Source organism: Rousettus aegyptiacus, unplaced genomic scaffold (assembly GCF_014176215.1).
Source record: "Rousettus aegyptiacus isolate mRouAeg1 unplaced genomic scaffold, mRouAeg1.p scaffold_m13_p_4, whole genome shotgun sequence".
Classification (NCBI taxonomy): Eukaryota; Metazoa; Chordata; class Mammalia; order Chiroptera; family Pteropodidae; genus Rousettus; species Rousettus aegyptiacus.
This window is the reverse complement of record NW_023416307.1, coordinates 60,230,552-60,249,205: the sequence shown is the minus strand read 5'-3', so window position 1 is coordinate 60,249,205 and position 18,654 is coordinate 60,230,552. Positions and strand designations below refer to the sequence as shown.

The 18,654-nt window shown below is 41.2% G+C and overlaps 3 protein-coding genes across 9 annotated transcripts in view; 2 read left to right on the top strand and 1 right to left on the bottom strand.

Moving 5' to 3' along the window:
- GRAMD1C (GRAM domain containing 1C) overlaps positions 1–3,935 on the top strand; it is a 65,310-nt gene extending 61,375 nt beyond the window's left edge. For all 4 annotated transcript variants that reach the window (XM_036218489.1, XM_036218487.1, XM_036218488.1 and 1 more), the window contains one exon: positions 2,293–3,935. In XM_036218489.1, coding sequence (XP_036074382.1) covers positions 2,293–2,373 — 81 coding nt within the window. In that variant the 3' untranslated portion in view covers positions 2,374–3,935. The remainder of the gene's footprint in view (positions 1–2,292) is intronic.
- A 706-nt stretch (positions 3,936–4,641) lies between these two features.
- Positions 4,642–18,481, top strand: ZDHHC23 (zinc finger DHHC-type palmitoyltransferase 23). 4 transcript variants are annotated; one of them, XR_001597610.2, is made up of 6 exons: positions 4,647–4,884; positions 5,421–5,694; positions 7,595–8,305; positions 9,881–10,048; positions 11,976–13,275; positions 18,382–18,481. XR_001597610.2 is itself a non-coding variant. In XM_016150659.2 (5 exons), the coding sequence occupies exons 2-5, from the start codon at positions 5,534–5,536 to the stop codon at positions 12,241–12,243; spliced, it is 1,299 nt and encodes a 432-aa protein (XP_016006145.1). In that variant the 5' UTR covers positions 4,642–4,884; positions 5,421–5,533; the 3' UTR covers positions 12,244–16,600. The 4 variants fall into 4 exon arrangements, 3 of the variants coding, with proteins under 3 accessions (XP_016006145.1, XP_016006143.1, XP_016006144.1); XM_016150659.2 differs by lacking the exon at positions 18,382–18,481 and having other exon boundaries at positions 4,642–4,884; positions 9,890–10,048; positions 11,976–16,600; XM_016150657.2 differs by lacking the exon at positions 18,382–18,481 and having other exon boundaries at positions 11,976–16,600.
- The window catches only part of CCDC191 (coiled-coil domain containing 191), a 77,362-nt gene continuing 75,699 nt past the window's right edge, over positions 16,992–18,654 (bottom strand). Inside the window, exon 17 of the mRNA XM_016150655.2 lies at positions 16,992–18,608. Coding sequence (XP_016006141.2) covers positions 18,464–18,608 — 145 coding nt within the window. The 3' untranslated portion in view covers positions 16,992–18,463. The remainder of the gene's footprint in view (positions 18,609–18,654) is intronic.

The window sequence follows — 18,654 nt, the reverse complement described above, 5'->3', positions numbered from 1 at the left end:
CTGAAGGATTAAGGGTGGGCTGCTAGCATTTTTAGAGCTCAAAGAAGAGGGGTGAGGGAGGTCAGGGCAGAGGGGAGGGTCTCAGCATTCAGTATTCACTTTTTCCGTTTAATCACCCTGCTTTGGGTCTTAACAATGTGTTGGTGTCCCCGGGCCGAACAGCCAGAGAAACCCTCTGTTTTATCCTCTCCAGAAAATGAAATTTTAGACTACTGCCCAGGTAGTAGTAGGAGAGGTCACATGCCCAGTCCTCTTTTTATTTCCACTTTCAGAGATTCCTGGTCATCAATTTCTGAAGTGTTTGAAGATTCTTTGGGGTAAATTTTGTTGGTTCTCAGCTTTTTTTGCTGTTAGTTTAGGATTTAGCTTTTTCAGGATTGCTGAGTCATCCATCTACCTTTGTTTCCAAAATTGTATTGCTGTTTTCACTTTTTCTATTCTCTCTGCCCTTGTGGTTTATGTCTTTAAAAACAAATAAACAACAACAACTCAACAAAAAAAACTACTTATTGTTCTTTTAGTGGTGTTTCAGGAGGGAGCAACACTGGATGCATATATTACATGTACTTCCTCGCTTTTCAGCTCATTCCTGCCTTATTTTCTTCCCCTATATCTTTCACTGATATTGCTTGCGCTAAGGTCCCCAGTGACCTCTGGCTTATAACATTCGTGTACCTTTTTTTAGTTTCATTTTACAGTATCAGCATTTTGATAGAGCTGACCATTCTTTTTTTTTTGACGTCATCTAATCTTGCTTTCTTTAAAACCATGAAAAAAACCCAGTTATTGTGAAATAATTCATATATTGTAAAATTCACCTTTTTTAAAAAAAAGATTTTTGGTATATTCACAAGGTTACACAACCATCACCACTATAATTCCAAAGCATTTTCATCACCCCCCAAATGAAACCCCTTACCCTTTAGCAGTCACTCTCATCCTTCATCCTCTCAGCACCTGGAAATTACTAGTTTCTTTTCTAGTTCTATAAATTTGCCTATTCTGGACATTTCCTATAAATGGAATCATAGAATATATGGTCTTTTGTGACTGAATTCTCTTTCACTTAAATGTAAAACTGCTTTTTGCTTTAAAACAGTCCACTCTCCCTGACCTCTTCCTGGGCCAATGCCCCAGGCTCTATTAGAATCTCTTCCTTTCTTCTCTGCCTGCTCCGTAGGTGATTGCATTCACTCCCCTAACTTGGAATACCACATGTGCCTATGACTCCCAGATCCCTCTCTCTCACCCTGATCTCTTCCCTAAGGTCCGAACTCATAAAGTCACCTGTTGACTTACCGTTTTTACCAGGCATCCAAAACTGATCATGTCCAAAACAGAATGGTTTTCATCCTGAGCCAACCAAGTTCTTCTCTAGTTGACTTGATTTTATTTTTTTTTATTATTTTTATTATGGTGACATTAATGAAATCCAGTAAGTTTCAAGTATACAATTCAACAGTAAGTCATACATATTTTGCATTGTATATTCACCTAGTTGACCTTATTTTAGAAAATGATACTGGCATCCTTAAGTTGCTCAAGTCAAAAACTTAATACAATGTATATCTGTGTGTGATTATTCGTTTTAATTCTGCATCCCTCGCTAGTCTGTAAGGTCCATGAAGACAGAGCAGTGCCCATTTCGTTCACCATTGCATAACCTTTGCTTAGCACAGTGCCCATCATATAATAGATAAGCAATAAATATTTGAACGAATGAATACAAACAAAAGAATAAGACATAGTTCTTGCTTTGCCTACAATTTTATTAGAGAAATCACATGTATTGTAAACGGCTAAAAAAGTACAAAATTAAGTGTCAACGTAAGTAGTAATGCTTTGGGACTTCAGAGGCAGGATGATTAGGGAGAACTACATGGAGATAGTGAGGAAGGGTAAGTTTTAGGTAGGTGAAGACAAACATGAGCATGATAGCAAAGTGCAAGCCTGGAAGTGGAACATCAGTTGTTTGGGAGATCGTGAGACCACTGCAACTTCAGGAACCATTTATAAAAACGCTTTCACTTTGGATAATTTGATTAATGGATACTGGAAGGTAGAGTACACTGCATTACATTGTAGGAAGAAGTGCAATACTACAGCAAATGGGAAGAACCTGTAGCAATCATGCGGACAGATACTCTAAGGAATCAGGTGTTTTATATTCAAGTCTTTCATTTGGACATCAGTATCAACAAAATTATGTTAAATGCAAATACAAAGTTTTGGCATAAGAACAATCGGAAAAGTTTATAAACAGTCTGATTTTGAAAATTATTTTGTTTGCAGTTGAAGAGCTCGCTCATTATGCTTCAGAGAACTTTCGATCTACTAAATAAGAACAAGACTGGCATGGCTGTGGAGAGCTAGTGGTCTTAAGGACTGAAAATGTAGAACATCTAGGAGAAAACCAGAGGATGAAGGATTTTAATTGTCATAGGAACATTTCCATATTTTCTCATTATTGGTACTTCTAATATGAACATTCTTTTTAATAACATTTGATAATTAGCCTCTGATGGCCTTAATCCATTCTTTCACTTCTTATACATAATTCTAAGCTGTGAATTTCTCCAGTGAAGCAAAAATATATTGTGGATTTGAATTTCTGTGATACCAAAAGAAAATCTGAACTGAGTGATATGGCCTCATTTTTACACTGAGGTTTGAAGTTTCATGCTTTATCTGTTAGCACAGAATCAGTACATGTCCAATAGGCTGTTCCACAGTTGAGATACATTCAAGAGGCTACAGATGAAGATATAAGGAGAAACCTGTAAGCCCTTATGAATTTGGAAGGATCAGTTTTCAGCCACATAACATTTCTAGGTTTGTGTACTTTATTACAATATTTTCATTCATTTAGAATGCAATTTCAATAGTCAGACCTTTGACTGCATGTTGATTATATGCAAGGTTCTTCAGCCATGTTGTATTGTCATGAAAGAAACAGTTGTTTCTTTTTCAACTAGCTATCAGAGGTGAGATTATCTTGCCTTTTCATACATCAAATGGCAGAGGAGTCAGTTACAGAAAAGGAAACAAGTAGGATACCAACACTCAAAATGAAGAACCATGCTGAGTTTTAAAAACCAGAAGATTAGGTTAAAATCTGGGCATTAAGTGACAGATCAAATAAATACTTGAACTAAGCTTGGCTTCAGCTTAGCACTCTTTCATGGTGGAAGAAAGCCATCTTGTTGAAAATAATTTGTGGATTAATTTTCAGTAGCCACATGTGGTTTCATTTATTCATTCATGTATGTGGCTTGTTTTACTCATTAAGTAAAGACTTTAGCTCTTTAATAAAAACTTTTGGGCGTATTATCTCCCAATACAAGTGTACTGACTGAAGTTGTAAGTCAGACACAAGCTTCGGCTCATTCATAAAAAGGTTTTAGGCATGCATGTCTCAATACAAGGGATGTCTCTGATAACAAGGGAAAAATAGTGCAAAATAATTTGTCTATATTCTTACTGTTTGAACAACTATTGCCTTTAAATATTTTTTCCCCCAGAGTCACCACAGCCACATGGGATTACTAAAGTAATTTTTGAGATGTCTGTAGAGACTGAAAAATATTGACCTGATTAGAGGAAAAATGGGTTTCTCATGGTGAATCCCAACTCACCTACTTTGGGTTACCAGTATACCTACCTGGAGGTTTTTTTGATAAGGATTTACGAAGTATCTGGCTGTGAGAATAGTGACTGTATCATAAACTTGAAACCTTATTCTGTTAAATTCACAAAAATGATCAGTGACAAGCTGAATATTTTTGAGATATTTCTTTAAAGGTTGTACTTCATTACATACCTCAAAGAAAATAACCAAACCAAGTTGCTTTATAAAGACTATGGATGCAAAATTCAATTAATTGTATTTGAGTATGTTATGTAAACTGAATATCAATAAAACCCAAAATCTTCGAGTTGTCGTTTTTCTTCTTTTACGATAAACCCCCGCCCCCGCCAAAGTAAGCCTGCTTTAGTGAAAACATGTACATGGGCCTACACTCTTTTTTAAAATTTTGTGCAAAAATAAACCCCGAAGAGAACGCTCATCTTAGGGCAGTTTCATTTCAACTATGCAGACTGCTGGAACAAAGTACTAGATAGGCTTGAGGATCTAATGTAGAGACTGCTCACCAGAAATGAAAAATGAACAAGTTGGATAATTACCAGATCAGAACAGTAATGGGCCTTTAAGGGAAGGGTAGCAAATCTGGGGGGCGGTACCTCGGTGATACTTGGCGGTGGTGCTTTTCTCCAACGCCTGTTGCAGGCGTCTGTTGCGGGCCGACTGCCCCACGGGGCTCGCGTACTTTAGAAATCCTCTGAGTTCCTCTTTCGGGTCGCCTGCCTTTTAGCCTCAACCCCTGCCCCGGCCCGAGGGCTCTGGAGGCCGCCCCGCCCACGCGCCGTCCCCAGGCACCCGCGGGGCCGAGCACGGTCCGAGCGGCCGCCGCGCCCCGCCGCCCCGGGCTCCTCCCGCGCTCCGGGCGCCAGGGCCGCCGGCCGGGGAGGGGCCTCGCCCGCGGGCCCCGCAGGGCGGCGGGCGGCGCACGTGCGGTCGGGCGGGATCCCCGGCGCCGGGGGCGGGGCACCCGGAAGCGCGCGCGAGCTTGCAGCGCGGAGCGGGTCCCCGGGGTGCGGCGGGGACAGCACGGCGCGGCGGGCGCACCTCGGACCGCGGCGGGCCGTAGTCACAGGTGGGCGGCGGCGCGAGGGCGCGGCAGAGCGGAGCCGGGTCCGCGGACTCCAGCCATCAGGCCGGGAGCGCCGGGAGCCGGGACACTTCCGCGCCCCCGGAGGAGCCGACCTTTCTCCCCTCCGCTTCAGCTTGCTTGGCTGCTGCCGCACCTCGGCCCCCGCGCGCAGGTAACTTCCCTTCCAAGGTCATTCTTTGGGCGTGGCGGCGCTCGCGTCTCGCTCACGTCCTTACGGTTGGCGGGGGCGGGAGAGGGGCGCCCTGTGCGTGGCTGGAGCAGCGGAGCTGGACGGCGACTCCGAGCGCTGTCCCGGCCCCGTGGGCCTCGCCGGAGCCGGGTCTCCGGCCCCTGCAGGCGGGAGCGTGCGGCGGCCCCAGCGGAAAGCCCCCCACCTCTCTGTCTGCAGCCTCGAGGGTGACTTACCCCCCGCGCCCAGGTGCGGGTGGGGACCACTCGGCCTTCCCTAGCCCGCACCTGCAGGTGCGCGCGGCCACCCGCGTCCCGGCAGTCCCCGGCGGCGTGGTTGGCTGTCGCTATGGTAACAGCTAGTGTCCAGACGGAGCTTGCCCTGGTTGGGAAGGGGTGGTGAAGGCGGCTTTGAAACCCCTAGAGCTCCATGTCAGGCCGTGCCGAGCCAGAAAAGCCTGGTGGAAATTGCCACCGCGCCCCTCCCCCCCAACTCTCTTCTCATTTTTAATTTTTCAGGCATTGGCAGTTAATCAGAGAGAGGCGTGAATGTGTTTACAAGATGTGAGTTGTGTTCTTTCCACCGTTACCCTCCGAGGGCTTCTTACACCTCATGGTGACAGGTGTGAATCATGACACAGAAGGGCAGTATGAAGCCAGTGAAGAAAAGCAAAGCAGAAGAACCAGAATTGGAGCCCCTGTGCTGCTGCGAGTACATTGATCGAAATGGGGAAAAAAACCACGTGGCTGCTTGTTTGTGTGATTGCCAAGATCTGGATGAAGGGTGTGATAGGTAAGAACAGAGTATTTCTTGATGCAGACTCTACTGGCACTTTTGAGAACTACCGTGTATACATACGTTCAGCTTAGCTGTCCAGAACACAGATTTGCTCTTGATTCTGTTTCCAAGGCTCTAAAATTGAGAATTGTCTTCTGTGTCAAGGGTGAGGATTTTATAAAGATGAGTTACTCAGTCGTGCACAACTTACGCCTGGTTTACTAGGACATTATTTTTCATTGAAAGGAAGAAGGTGATGGAGAAGAACAGGCAGATAAAGGGATAATAGGCAAGTTAAATGTATAATAAAATAAAATGCAGGCCAGCAGAATCTGTAAGTTTAAAAGGAATGTATTAGTTTCAGAAATTTCTCACGTTCTCAGGGGTCTCAGTATTTAGAGACTGCTTGGGACTGTACTGCACCTGGCCACAGATGGACCTTGATAATGAAAAGATTTTTTTTTTCTGTTGTTTCCGGGGAGGAAATTCAGCCAGAAGGCACATTTCTACCCTTCACTAGTTGTTTTCAACAAGAGCAGTAACACCGTCTTGTTCAGTGCTATTGTATTTGTTTTTTATTTTCACTATTATCCCAAGTGATGGCGATTACTATCCAAAAAGAAAATTTTAAATACCACTGAATCATTTTGTGTTGAACAGTAATAACCTGGTTTTTATCCATTTTCTAAGTAATTATATATTTAAAAATTGTTGCCATGTGGAAAGCATAATGTAAGAAGAATAAGGATGTTGAAAACTTGCTTTTTCCATTAACAATTACTTTTGCTTAAAAAAGTCATTGATATGGCAAATTGCTGACTTAGAGCTTGGTGTGTTAATTTAGTCATGAAAAGCAATCTTGGGGACCACTGTGGTCTAGTACCAACCTTGACACCTGAATATCCTATAACTTCTTTGTAATTATTTCTTGACAGTGTCTGTGGTCTTTTTGACAGGTGTCTCCAAATATAGGTTCTTTAGATTTAGTCTAAAATCCATACTGAGAAAATGGAGCACTTTGTGCTAATGAGTGGAGAAATGATGCTGCTTCCATAATCTCCTTCACTCAAGACCGCAGCTCTTCCATTAACCTCCTAACTCTCCTCCCTCCCCCCGCCCTTGCCCCAGCCCTTGAGACCTGAGCTGTGGTGAGTTCTCTCCACTGCTCTCTTCTTACTCTACTCTGGAGATAGGCTCCCAGCACGTCTACTCTCACTGCTCTGTATGACTCTCATATAGTAATCTCCCACTTTCAAGTTCCAGCCCTACATTTTTAATTGTCTAAAATCAGTGTTATTCTTCCTTAAACTGTTCCTTTCCATACTAGCCTAAGTGCACAAAAAACGTCAAGAATACCAAGGTTTGCTTTCCATTCTTCCCTATGCAGACTGCTACCCTACTTAATGGGTTTACTCCCTGGGCCCAGTACAGATTTTGTGCCATACACATGTCTGTCCACTGGAATGCCTCTCTCCCTTCCTCTCCACCCGAACCAGTGCACAAATGCAAGCAAGCTGTCAAGGTCAAACACAGATCCACCTTTCAATAGAGACCCCTCCGATGACTCCACCTGGAAACAGTGCACGTTCCTCTCAGGACTCCTGGTTATGTCTGACCATAGTAGTTCATCGGGTGATTTTGCTGCTTTGTCACATTTGATATTTCTTAAGTTTACATGTCATCTTGTCTTCATGACTAGATGTTGAGTTTTTTTGAGACTTTTATGTCTGTACACCCACCAAGTCTAAACAGTACTTGTATGGAATCAGTACTAAAAGCTCCTGTTTGGTAGGAAGTAGAATACTTGGCCTTTGGTCTCTTTTATCATTTAGCCTACTGTCTGATATACAGTGTCCAGTGGTTTCTAATTCAGCAAACCCATATGAAGCATTTTCTCTTTGTGCTTTCTGAATAGGTGGATTACGTGTAAATCCGTGCAGCCGGAGACTTGTGAAAGAATCATGGATACAATCTCTGATCGCCTCCGAATTCCTTGGCTTAGAGGAGCCAAAAAAGTTAACATTAGCATCGTTCCTCCTCTCATCCTCCTGCCCATCTTCCTCCGCGTGGCTTCCTGGCATTTCCTCCTGGGGGTGGTGGTTTTGACTTCCCTTCCTGTGCTGGCTCTGTGGTACTACTACCTCACTCACAGAAGGAAAGAGCAGACTCTGTTCTTCCTGAGCCTCGGGCTGTTCTCTCTGGGCTACATGTACTATGTGTTCCTGCAGGAAGTGGTTCCCAAAGGGCATGTGGGGCCCACTCAGCTGGCCCTTCTTACCTGCGGGTTATTTCTGATCCTCTTAGCCTTGTACAGAGCCAAGAAGAATCCAGGCTACCTCAGAAATCCAGCAAGCAATGACAGATCTCTAGGCAGCAGCCAAATTGAGTGCCTGAACAGAAAAGGGCAGGAGAAATCCAAAGGGTTCCTCGGCACAGATACGTCGGGCAGTCTCAACAACCGCACGCTGAAGGATGATCTGAAGGGCTCTTCCAGGGTGTTGGCTGGAAGCCCCACCAAGGTGAAAGAGGATTGGTGTGCCAAGTGCCAGCTGGTGCGACCAGCCCGAGCATGGCATTGCCGGATATGTGGCATCTGTGTGAGAAGAATGGATCATCATTGTGTCTGGTATGTGGGAAGAATTTGGAGGCTTGCAAAGTGTAAATTCACGTGAGACTCTAGCCGTGTTTGAGCTTCCTTTGTATCATAAAATTTCTCTCCTTCCCCGCCTTGCACCTTGTAGATATTTGTGGGCTGTTAGGATGTTCCCACTTAGTCATCAGTTTGTTGAGTTTCACGAATTTAGTTCTTCCACAGTCATTTCCTGAAGGTGTTTTTTTTTTATTGTTTGTTTTTGTTTTTGCTGTTCTCTATTAAGCTGCCCTTCATTTGTCTTTTCTAAAAGGGAAGCATTTGCAGTTGATTTTTTTTAAAAAAATTTGTCAGAATCAGTATAGGTCTGTTTTCTTGTGCTATTCATTTTGAACAGACTTCAAGAAAGTGTTTCCGTATTTGTAGGTAATTCTTCTGTCCTTTCACCATACAAACTTAATCATTTCAATACTACCAATAATTTCTAGTCTATATGGTTGAGGCCTTACCAGATAACTTCCTGTTAGTTATTGGCAGAGAGACGTGCTTTTTTGGCACCAATATGCTGACCAGTGACAAATGAGGACAGGTAAGGCCCATGAGATATAAAGTGCAACTGTTAAAGACAACATTGCGGCTTTACTGAGTAAATCTCAAACTAAAGGGGATGTAATTAATTCAAGATGTGACTGCTGTAAGGAGCATGTTCGCAGCTTTTTGCCTTAAGGCAGTCATGGTCAATTAATTATGCTTTTTATGGCTAGGATTCTGGTTATTTAGCATACATCCCCTCAGAAGGGGATGTTGGAGAGGGTCGGGCGCAGAAAGGATGGGAGGACATCGGGGTGAATCTCAAGTGTGGGGCTCAGGTACAGGGACAGCTCTTTTCTGGGGCTTTGCCTTTGGGAGTAAACAGTAATTTTCATTTTTAGATATTCCACTTCTGTGTTTCTGTCTTTAATTTGTGTGTGTGTGTGTGTGTGTGTGTGTGTGTGTGTGTGTGTGTGGGGCCCATTTACAAGTGCTGGTTTGCAGAAGGTCTGACAGCCTCACCCAAAAGATCTCTGCCCAGTGGGGCGTCCCCATGGCCCTGTACATCCTGCCCTACAAATGGCTGTGACACAAACTCTTTTTATCTGACATGTAGTTTGCATAGCATCGAAGTGTTCTCCATGTTTCTAACCTTTTGGGATATTGTTATTAATATAAATTTAACATTTTCCCATACTGTGTAATACTTCTGATTTAGCACTTTAAGTTTTCATAACTGATATCACCCTTTTCTTATCGTGGTGATTACAATGTTAACTCTCTTTATAGTTGGGGGATAGACTTATTAACATTTAGAAAGACTTATCAGCTCAGTTCTGCTTTTTACGTAGTTTTACCCTTAAACTAATGATATGATTTCATTTTGCAAAGACCAGAAAATAAAAGACTACATCTCTCAGCAGACAAGTTTTTAATTCCCTAAAACTGAAAAATAAAGAGAACATACTTTTTAATAACTGAAATTCACACTATTCCTGTTTCAAAAGCTTTATTATGTGAGTTATATAGAGAACTTCTTTTAAAATGTGTTTGCTTTTTTCCTTCCTATGCTGTTTTGAGGATAAATAGCTGTGTCGGAGAATCAAATCATCAAGCATTTATACTTGCCCTTTCGATCTTCTTGCTCACCTCGGTGTACGGGATCACGCTGACCTTGGACACCATTTGTAGAGATAGAAGTGTCTTCACAGCTCTCTTCTATTGTCCCGGAGTTTATGCAAATTACAGGTGAGATGTGGATACCACAGCACAGAGGCCCATGGAGGAGGAAAGGGATGTAGCTATTGATGAAAGGGGCTGTGATTTGCTGCTGGGTTAGGAGTTCTCAGCCAAAATAGGACAGCCTATGGGGCTGCTGGGTATCCCTGAAATTGCCAACAAAATTGTGCAATGGATAGGTGCATTTTTCTAGAGTAATGTCCGAAGGATCACTGACCCTTAAAAGTGAGGAACTAGTACTATAAAGTAGGGCTAGGCTTAATGAGAGACTTCCATGATCAGATGACCACTCACATGCCCAAGCAAGTGACATTGAAACTAAACCAAATAAACTAGCAGTCCCAGGGTGTGTATGTGGTTCATTTTTGTCATAAATAGCAGGTAACTCCTTACTTTATTGCTCGTTTTAGGAGCTTTTTAGCCCAATCTTAATTTACTGCTTCTGACCCTTTTGTGAAGTGCTTACAGTATAACCTTTCTTTTTCTGTTTAATCTCTATTGATTTTTTCTGTTCTACTTTTTAAAAAAAAAATCACCACTCATGATTACTGTGGTATCTAGGTCAAAATTTCCTTTGGCTTTGTTAGTGTGTGCACGTTTCTATATTTTGAAGATCTCCATGCCTTGGCAGAAGCTGGGATTTTTCAGTTTTGGCCCGAGCAGCCGCCTCCCCTGAAAGCCACAGGCTCCCGTGTTCTGTTCCATTCCCTCCACCATTTCTTCTGATGTGGGTACTCTGTGCTGTCTGAGGTCCTGTCTGAGCTGGGACAGCTCTGCCTCCATGGTCCTATTCTTTCTTTTCACTCTTTATTTTCAGAACAATCTCTGCTTTATAGTGCCACTGTGCAGGTGTTTCTTTATATTAGTCTGTGGATAGATCTCCCCATTGCCATTGTAGATGTAGACATTTATGGGTATTCTTGCAATAGACTGGTTCTACTCCTTAGGCTAAGTTCCTTTTTTCTCTCTGTTGAAAGTCTTAGTAGGTTATAAAATTCTTCAGTAACACTGAAATTCTTCTGTAATTACTATTCTTAGTAGGTTGTAAATGTCCGAAAGCAGGGCATATTACAAAGCATGAGTTTTGTAGACTTCATGTGGGTCACTTAAATGAAATGAGGAACATAGTCCTGCCATTGGTTCTTGCTGCTCTGTACAGGTGATTCATGCTTCCTAGCCAGGCCTCGGCTTTCCTCATGTTTGTGGTGATTTAATCATCTCTGAGGTCCCTTTTGGCTTAGGAAATGAAGATTCTGAATAAATTTATTTCCACCTAACTCACTGCAAATCTTTGAATGAAAAGTAATCATTAATTGGTAGCCTCCCCTCAAACAATCTTATTAACAAGCTGAAAGGACCTTTCTTGTCCTGTGTGATTCTGTTTAGCTTTAAGAAGTTGAATATGAAATGTAATGGTGCCTCTTAACATCTTACAAGTAAAGGGCTTCTAGTTTTGGGAGTTGTCTCCTTATCTGTGTTCATCACAGGACTGAAAAATAATGGAAATCAATATTTTAGCACCGTTCCTGGGGTCCCGCCCACAGCTTCCTTGAAGTGTCTGTAGCAGCCTTGTGGTGCCTTTGTTTTCACCTGGGTTAGGAAGAAGGTTAGGAATTATTCATTCATTTAACAAACAGATTTTGAATGCCATTGTCAGGCAGTGTGTTGGTTGTGTGGGGAATACAAAATGCAAAAAAATAGTCCTTGCTATATTAGGAAAACATACTAGGAAAAGAGGCACCAATAACTATGAAATAAAACATGTTAGTTAATAGCCATAAGCAGCTTATTGGTGTTTTGAGGATAGAAAGGTATCTTCCAGTGGAATAATTGGGGAAGATGCCAAAGTACTACATGTGTAAAAATGTCACAGCAGTGACAGCTTTCTGAATGTGAAAAAATCGGCAGCCCTGACCAGCCCCTTCTTCCCTCCCAGCTCGGCTCTGTGCTTCACCTGTGTGTGGTACTCTGTGATCATCACAGCAGGCATGGCCTACATCTTCCTGATCCAGCTGATAAACATCAGTTACAACGTGACTGAGAGGGAAGTTCAGCAGGCCCTTCGACAGAAGACGGGGCGCCGGCTCCTCTGTGGGCTCATCGTGGACACAGGCCAGTACAATAGGGGCTTCCTGCGGAACTGGCACCAGTTCTCCACCCTGGGCACTCACCCATTCCACCACCCTGCTGAGGACATTGTCTGAAGTGCCTTCTGTACAGCGTGAGGGATGGCTCTTCCCTCTGCTCCCTTCCATAGTACACTTCAGTGTCCATGCAGGATGCTCGTTTTTATCCCTGGTTTCTTAAAGGCGCCATAGGGCCATGCTCAGGTTTAGAGACTGGACTGGGAAGAAATTAATTTTTCTGACTTCACAGCTTAAGAGATGTTTATATTGAAGCAGCAAAAGTAGAGCCATTCCTTTCCAGTCACCTTGTTAACTAAATCGCCAGACGCTGAAAAAGATGTGGATTGCTAACGCACAAATTAATAGAAGCAATTCCCATCCATTAGTATGGGAGAAAGAGTTTTGGATTAGAATAGTTTCTAGTCCCTCTTTTAATTCCTAATAGCCATGTGACCCTTAGTTGAGTCACTTTTCCAAGTCTCAGGTTCCTCTGTAAAGTGGGGTACTGATGCCTGTCCTGGCTACCTCACAATGCTGTTATGAGGGTCACATGACAGAGGAGGTATGTGAAAAGTCCTGAAAAACACTTAAAGCACTAGAGATGTATGAAGTATTATTAGGAAAATCTCAAGACTGAGAAAAATATTGGTAGGTCAGAATATTGAAGCCCATATTATTAATCTGTTTTCAACATTTCAGAGTGAAAAAAAGATCCCCAAATATCATGTTGTACAGTTGCAGGAATTTCTCTTATTAACTACTCAAACGGAGTAGATCTGCAGATGGATGGATTTGCATTTTCATTGGATCTTGAAAGGACAGTTGATACCAATTATAATGATCTCTGGTATAATGTACAGTGGTCATGGGTATAGGTGATGAGTTCTTATATTTATCTTATTTCTTAGGCATTTATTGTTTATATTTACTCTAAATAACTCCAGTAGGCATTAATGTTTTTTCCTCTTTCCATGTCTCACCTGGTAAGGTGCTAGCCACACTGTGACGATGGCTGGAAGAGGAGGACAGACACTCCTACAGGGAACACTTTATTCTCTTTCCTGGGGATGGTGGCTGGTTAATATCAAGGGCTTGATTTTTTTTGTTCATGTAAGTAATGGAAACGCTGTCAGTTAGAGCATTAAGTTGTAATAATCCATTTTCTGGCATTCACGTTATCCTGGCATGGACTCTTTGAGGAGCTGATTGACATCTTCCCACTTAACTTGTATATTACTTCTCATTCACCTTTCCCTAGATAAAAGTATCTCACTGAGAGAGAAAAAACAGGGTATAGGTGGTTTCCACTAACTAATGGATTACTGTTCTTCCTTAGCTTTTCCAAAAATATCAAGTTGTTTCTTTAATCATATCTCAAAACTGAAAATGTATAAAGGATTAAATATTCATATAGAATGGGTCTATGCTGCTATGGGTTTAAGATGAGGCAATTTTGGATGGGGTAAACACTCTTGAAATATTTGGTTTTGTACTTGTATGTCCCAACAACAATTCACGAATCCTTAAATTTGCCTTGGCTTGTAGCTTAATATAGGGAAAATATTGCCAGGTTTTTTCAGTCTTTCTCTGCATGCTGCTGTAACAAGAGGTTTGTAAATGTTGAGACGAAATAGTGCTACTTCCTGCAGCTCTGTCCTCTGCAGCTAGCACCATCCTTAGTCCTTCCATTAATTGAGGCTGTCCTTAAGACAGCTTCTCGTTGCTTTCCCCAGAGATGGTTTGTTTAACAAGTGATAGGCTCCATATTCCCTTGTGATGAGCCAAAGAGCAAGTCTGGGGGTGTGAGGCGCTGTGATTTCTACAGTGATGCACTCTCCCTGGCCCAGAGTCAAGTGTTCATTTGGAATTAACATTAGATCTGATATAACTAGTTCCTTTCTGTATAGGTTTGAGATACGAGAGACAGTTATAATGTCAAGGACAGCACATATGGCCAGAAATCTTGAATGCCACCTGTATCGCCAACTCTGATTGTCTAGCAATTGATAATATTCACAGAAATGTTAGAATAGTCAGTAATTTTAGCCTCTTGCCAAATCTTTAAAAAGTCAAACCATAATGTAATAAAGATGAGTTGTGCCCTAAAGAGAATTAGGAATGATCAACATCTTTATAACCACCCACCCTTAATAGTGTTACCTGGATGGGGCAACTCAGTCCCTCACTCGGATAAGGTCTCCTTGTATATTATTTTGGATTATTGGAAGTAAGATGCTTGTTTTAAGTTCCTTGAGAACTTTGTGATCAGCATTTTGCAGAAGAAAGCTCAAACCTTTGACAAGCTCAGTGGTTTTGTTGGAGGGTAAAAGCCTATGAAAGTACTTGCATCAAAAGGAGAGAAAACAAGGGTCTCTCTGTGAGTGCTCTTTAGGTTCTGGAACAGCCTTGGCCTAGACTCCTAGACTTATAAGCCTTTTGTGATGGGGAACTACTGGGAGGATTTTGTCATTTTAAAGGAAAAAGCTTCCGTGAGAACATTAGGCCCAGAGAAACGTGGTGGTGGCCACAGGGTACTGACCTGCAGAGCTGTCAGCCAGCCTCCTCCCCGCCAGCGTCATTTCAGGCAAGTGGGTCTCCTTCTCTACCCCCACAGCCTCAGCTTCTGTTAGTAAACATACTAGCTGTGGAGCATAGTAAACGATCTGCTGTATTCTAATTAGCATTACTGTCATGCTCCTGTGTACTATAACTGGGGAGGAGAAATGGGTCCATTTGAAAGATTAAAGAGAGAAAGAGTTAAGGATCAGGATTGCACAAAAGGAGAAAATCCTTCAGTGTTTAAATGTTTTTTACGATTCCCAAAGAGTACCTTGTGGTTATGGAAGGGCCCACCTGAAATGAAATGACTGTCAACAATGCCTCTTTGGTAGGTTTTTCTGATGCTGCTGAAATTGAGCCTTAAGTGTGTTTAGGGACACTGTGCTGCTTGTCTCACCTTAGCCATCTCTGTGTCATCTCTGTGTGTAGGATACTGTAAATCTTTGCTATCTAAGTAGTGTTTTCCTTTGGTGAATGAAGTAATCGTTGTCTTCCATCGTACCATCTGCCAAGCACAGAGACTGCTACAGACTTTCTCTTATGCAATAGTCCTTGGTACTTCAAATATTTTTTGCAAGAGAAAATTTTCTAAACTAGGATCCTCCACTGCCAGAAAACACAATGCCAGTAAGGTTCTCTGTAATACTGACTATCTACTTAATAGATATATTTCCACTGGGTAGGACATTAGATTTTTATTATGAAACTCAAGTAATATAAGCAAAAATATGATCACTAGAAGCACAGTTTTAATGAGGATGTTTAAAAATTAATAGTTTTTGTCAGGTTTAAGAGTCTCTTTAAACTAGGTAAGTAGTTTTATATGACTTAACTTCATGTTAGCCATATTATGGTACCCAGCATTTTAAGGAGAATTCCTTACTGTTAAAGGGTACAGCTAAAACTTATTGGATTTCATCAATCAATGTCACCATAAAAAAATTAATTAAAAGAAAAAAAAGAATTCCCTCAAATAAGCAATTGATGATGGAGACTTGCTTGAGGCGCCTGCTTAGAATCTGGTTTTCTTAGCAGCAGCTTGACAATAGCATTTTTATTAAATGTTGTTGCAAAGGTGATGCACGGGGAGAATGAAAGCTGTGCTTAATTTAATGCTGAATCAAATTCAGTATGTTCTTGTAGCTGTTTGCTGTGATTAGTATAAACTTTTGTAAAATCAGCTAAATTTAATTCTGTTGCTAATGGACAATTATCCTTACTTCAGTTGGTACTGTTTTGCTGTAGTATCAGCAGCAGCAGGCCAAAGAGACTGAGTGGTTAATGAAGACAAATTTCTAGAGGTTGTGGCTATTTGTAATTTGGGCTTGTAACTTATTACTACTCTTGCCTTCCAGATGGCACCTTTCACTTCTAGAAAATTCACACTTTAAAAGCAAAGCTTTAAAACTAAATCTAGCCTATTCTAGTTATTGATGAAACTAAAATCCTGTATTTCTTCTGATGGTGTCACTGACAATATCCCATGTTATAGAACTTGCAAGCTCAACTAGTTGAGACCCTATGGTCTGGGTAATTTGATGGTTTGAATTGTTGGGGCTTTTAAGCCTTTTCATTTAATTATGTTTCTGGGTCAGATGTTGGACTAAAGGAACCCAGGAGTATTTATTTAATATTAAACTTAATATTTAATGTAACTGGCCCAGCAACATTAAAAGGGATTTTCGAAGCCAGCTCTGGAAACTGTGGGCTAAACATTTTGCACTGTTTTTATACTTGTATTCATATTTTCTTATCACCTCAGACTCAGACACAAGGCCTTTAAAATGGCGATTTAGAAAATTACTGCCATTTATGTAAAATAATGTACTGTGACCAAGTCGTTTAAATGGAAAATAAAGTGCTTTCTTTACAGAAACTATTGGTGTTTCTTAGTGTGTCTCCTGAACTCTTGTTTGAAGAAAAGTCTGCATTATAGATAGGCTGTTTTTCTGGCTACATGGATATCCCCAGCCTGTGGACCTAAAACTGTCTGTAGCCCTATCATTTTCCTCATGGTTTCTTTTCCATTTTTGTAGGCCAGGGATACAGCTCATTGGGCATTTTGTTAGCAGTAACATTTCAAATCATATCTTTAAGACAGCCCAGCAAGAAACATAGGTCATTTACTTTATTTTCCTATATGTCTTTAAGAAGGTTCTATAGGTGGGTAAAAAGTTATTGTTGGCCCAATTATAATATGGCCTGCTAAAGATTCAATTTCTAAATGATGCTTGAGGCAAAATAAAAATAAAGCTCAAAAGAGAAAACAAGCTTTATGGGTTTATTTAGGGCTCTGGCATGCTTACTTAAGGGACTTACCCTATCTACAGGCTTGGTATTAAAGTAAAATTAGTATTTTATTTCTGGGTGCTAATATCAGCCAATATTCTATAAATGTACTATAGTTAAGTATAAGCAGACAGTGATTTAGATGAAAAGATTAAATATGAGTTACTTTTAGTCCCATTTTCTTGAGTGGCCATGAGTGGTAAGAGTTTTTAGTTGATAACTGTATAATCAAGTTAAAATAAAAGGTGTGGGGACAGGGATATTGTTGAAAAAAATAAAGTTCAATTTAGGGTGTTGTGTGTTTCTGAGTGTATTATCACATATCTTCTATAGAAAAAGGACAAAGGTCATTTTGCAGGTGATGTAGCTGGACACCCCTTCTAGGAAGTAAGAGATGGTAACAATTCATTAAACACAAAATTTTACTTTGCCAACTCAGATTTTTAACTTACTAAGTAATAGTGGTTACCTCACGGTTGGCTGCAAGAGACTTTCTCATTTTACTCTGTGCATTTATCTGCTACTTGAATTTGCTGTAATCATGTGCTTTGTAATGAAAAAATTTTTTCTAGCAGGTAATTCAGTTCACAGAAGGGAGTATTTCGTCTTTATAGTCTTTAGCACCTTAAAGATTAAAACTTTTTGAATTCAAGATAAATATCTTGATAGATATAAATCAATCTGAGCTGAGGACTAGAAGCCAGATCAAGTATTATTTAGAAGTTGCAGCTGGGAGCATAAATAGACATTTTAACAAATTGCTGGACTGCCTTTGATAGAATCATTAGTTTTTGGAGTTCTCTTCCTGCTTATCAAGGTGCACTGAAGAGAAGTATCTTTGGTGCCCCGATTTCTGTGAAATTGGGATACACTGTTGCTCTTTGCAGCTACTGCATTTTGACAGGTGATTTTCAGTGGTGTGGTGGGCAAAAAAGGACAGTGTGGCAGGATGCTTGTTGCTGATGCTAAGGGACTAGATAACATGACTCCTTTTCTGAGTATTCACTACTTTTAATTTCTATTAAAGTTACTTTTGTCAACAACTCATGTTAAACTGTAAGGACACATTTTCCTCCACAAGCTCAGGCAAGCAAACACTTGTCCTTTTTAAAGTTTATAGATACTAAAAATATATAGGATATATTTGAACAATGGGGCTCCAAACTTCCTTTGGATGATCATGCTGTGATAAATGCTTTAGAGCACTGATGAGCAATCCAAGAGAAATAAAACAAGTACAAATTCACAAAATAATTCCTTGATCCAAGAACTATGTGACAACGTAAGTCAGGAATATGCAGATACATATATGTGAGTAAGTGGCAGTAACATATAGATGTTGTGGACTGATGGACATTCCCATCCTAGGCATTGCACTGGCTTGTGTCCACTGCACACCGAGGACTCCTCTTACACAAGGGCCAAATATCTGACTGCTCGTACAACTAAGTCACGGTGGTGCCGGCACCTGGAAGTCTGGAAGAATTTCAGCTACCTTCTTACGGAGTTGCTCTCGCCTTTCTTCTCTTACTCTTTCCTCTTTCATAAATTTTACGAACTTCTTCCATGTCTGAAAGGTGATCCAGAGAATCCTCCTTTAAGAATAAAAAGGAAAAATGTGAAATACTGAGGAAAAGTTGA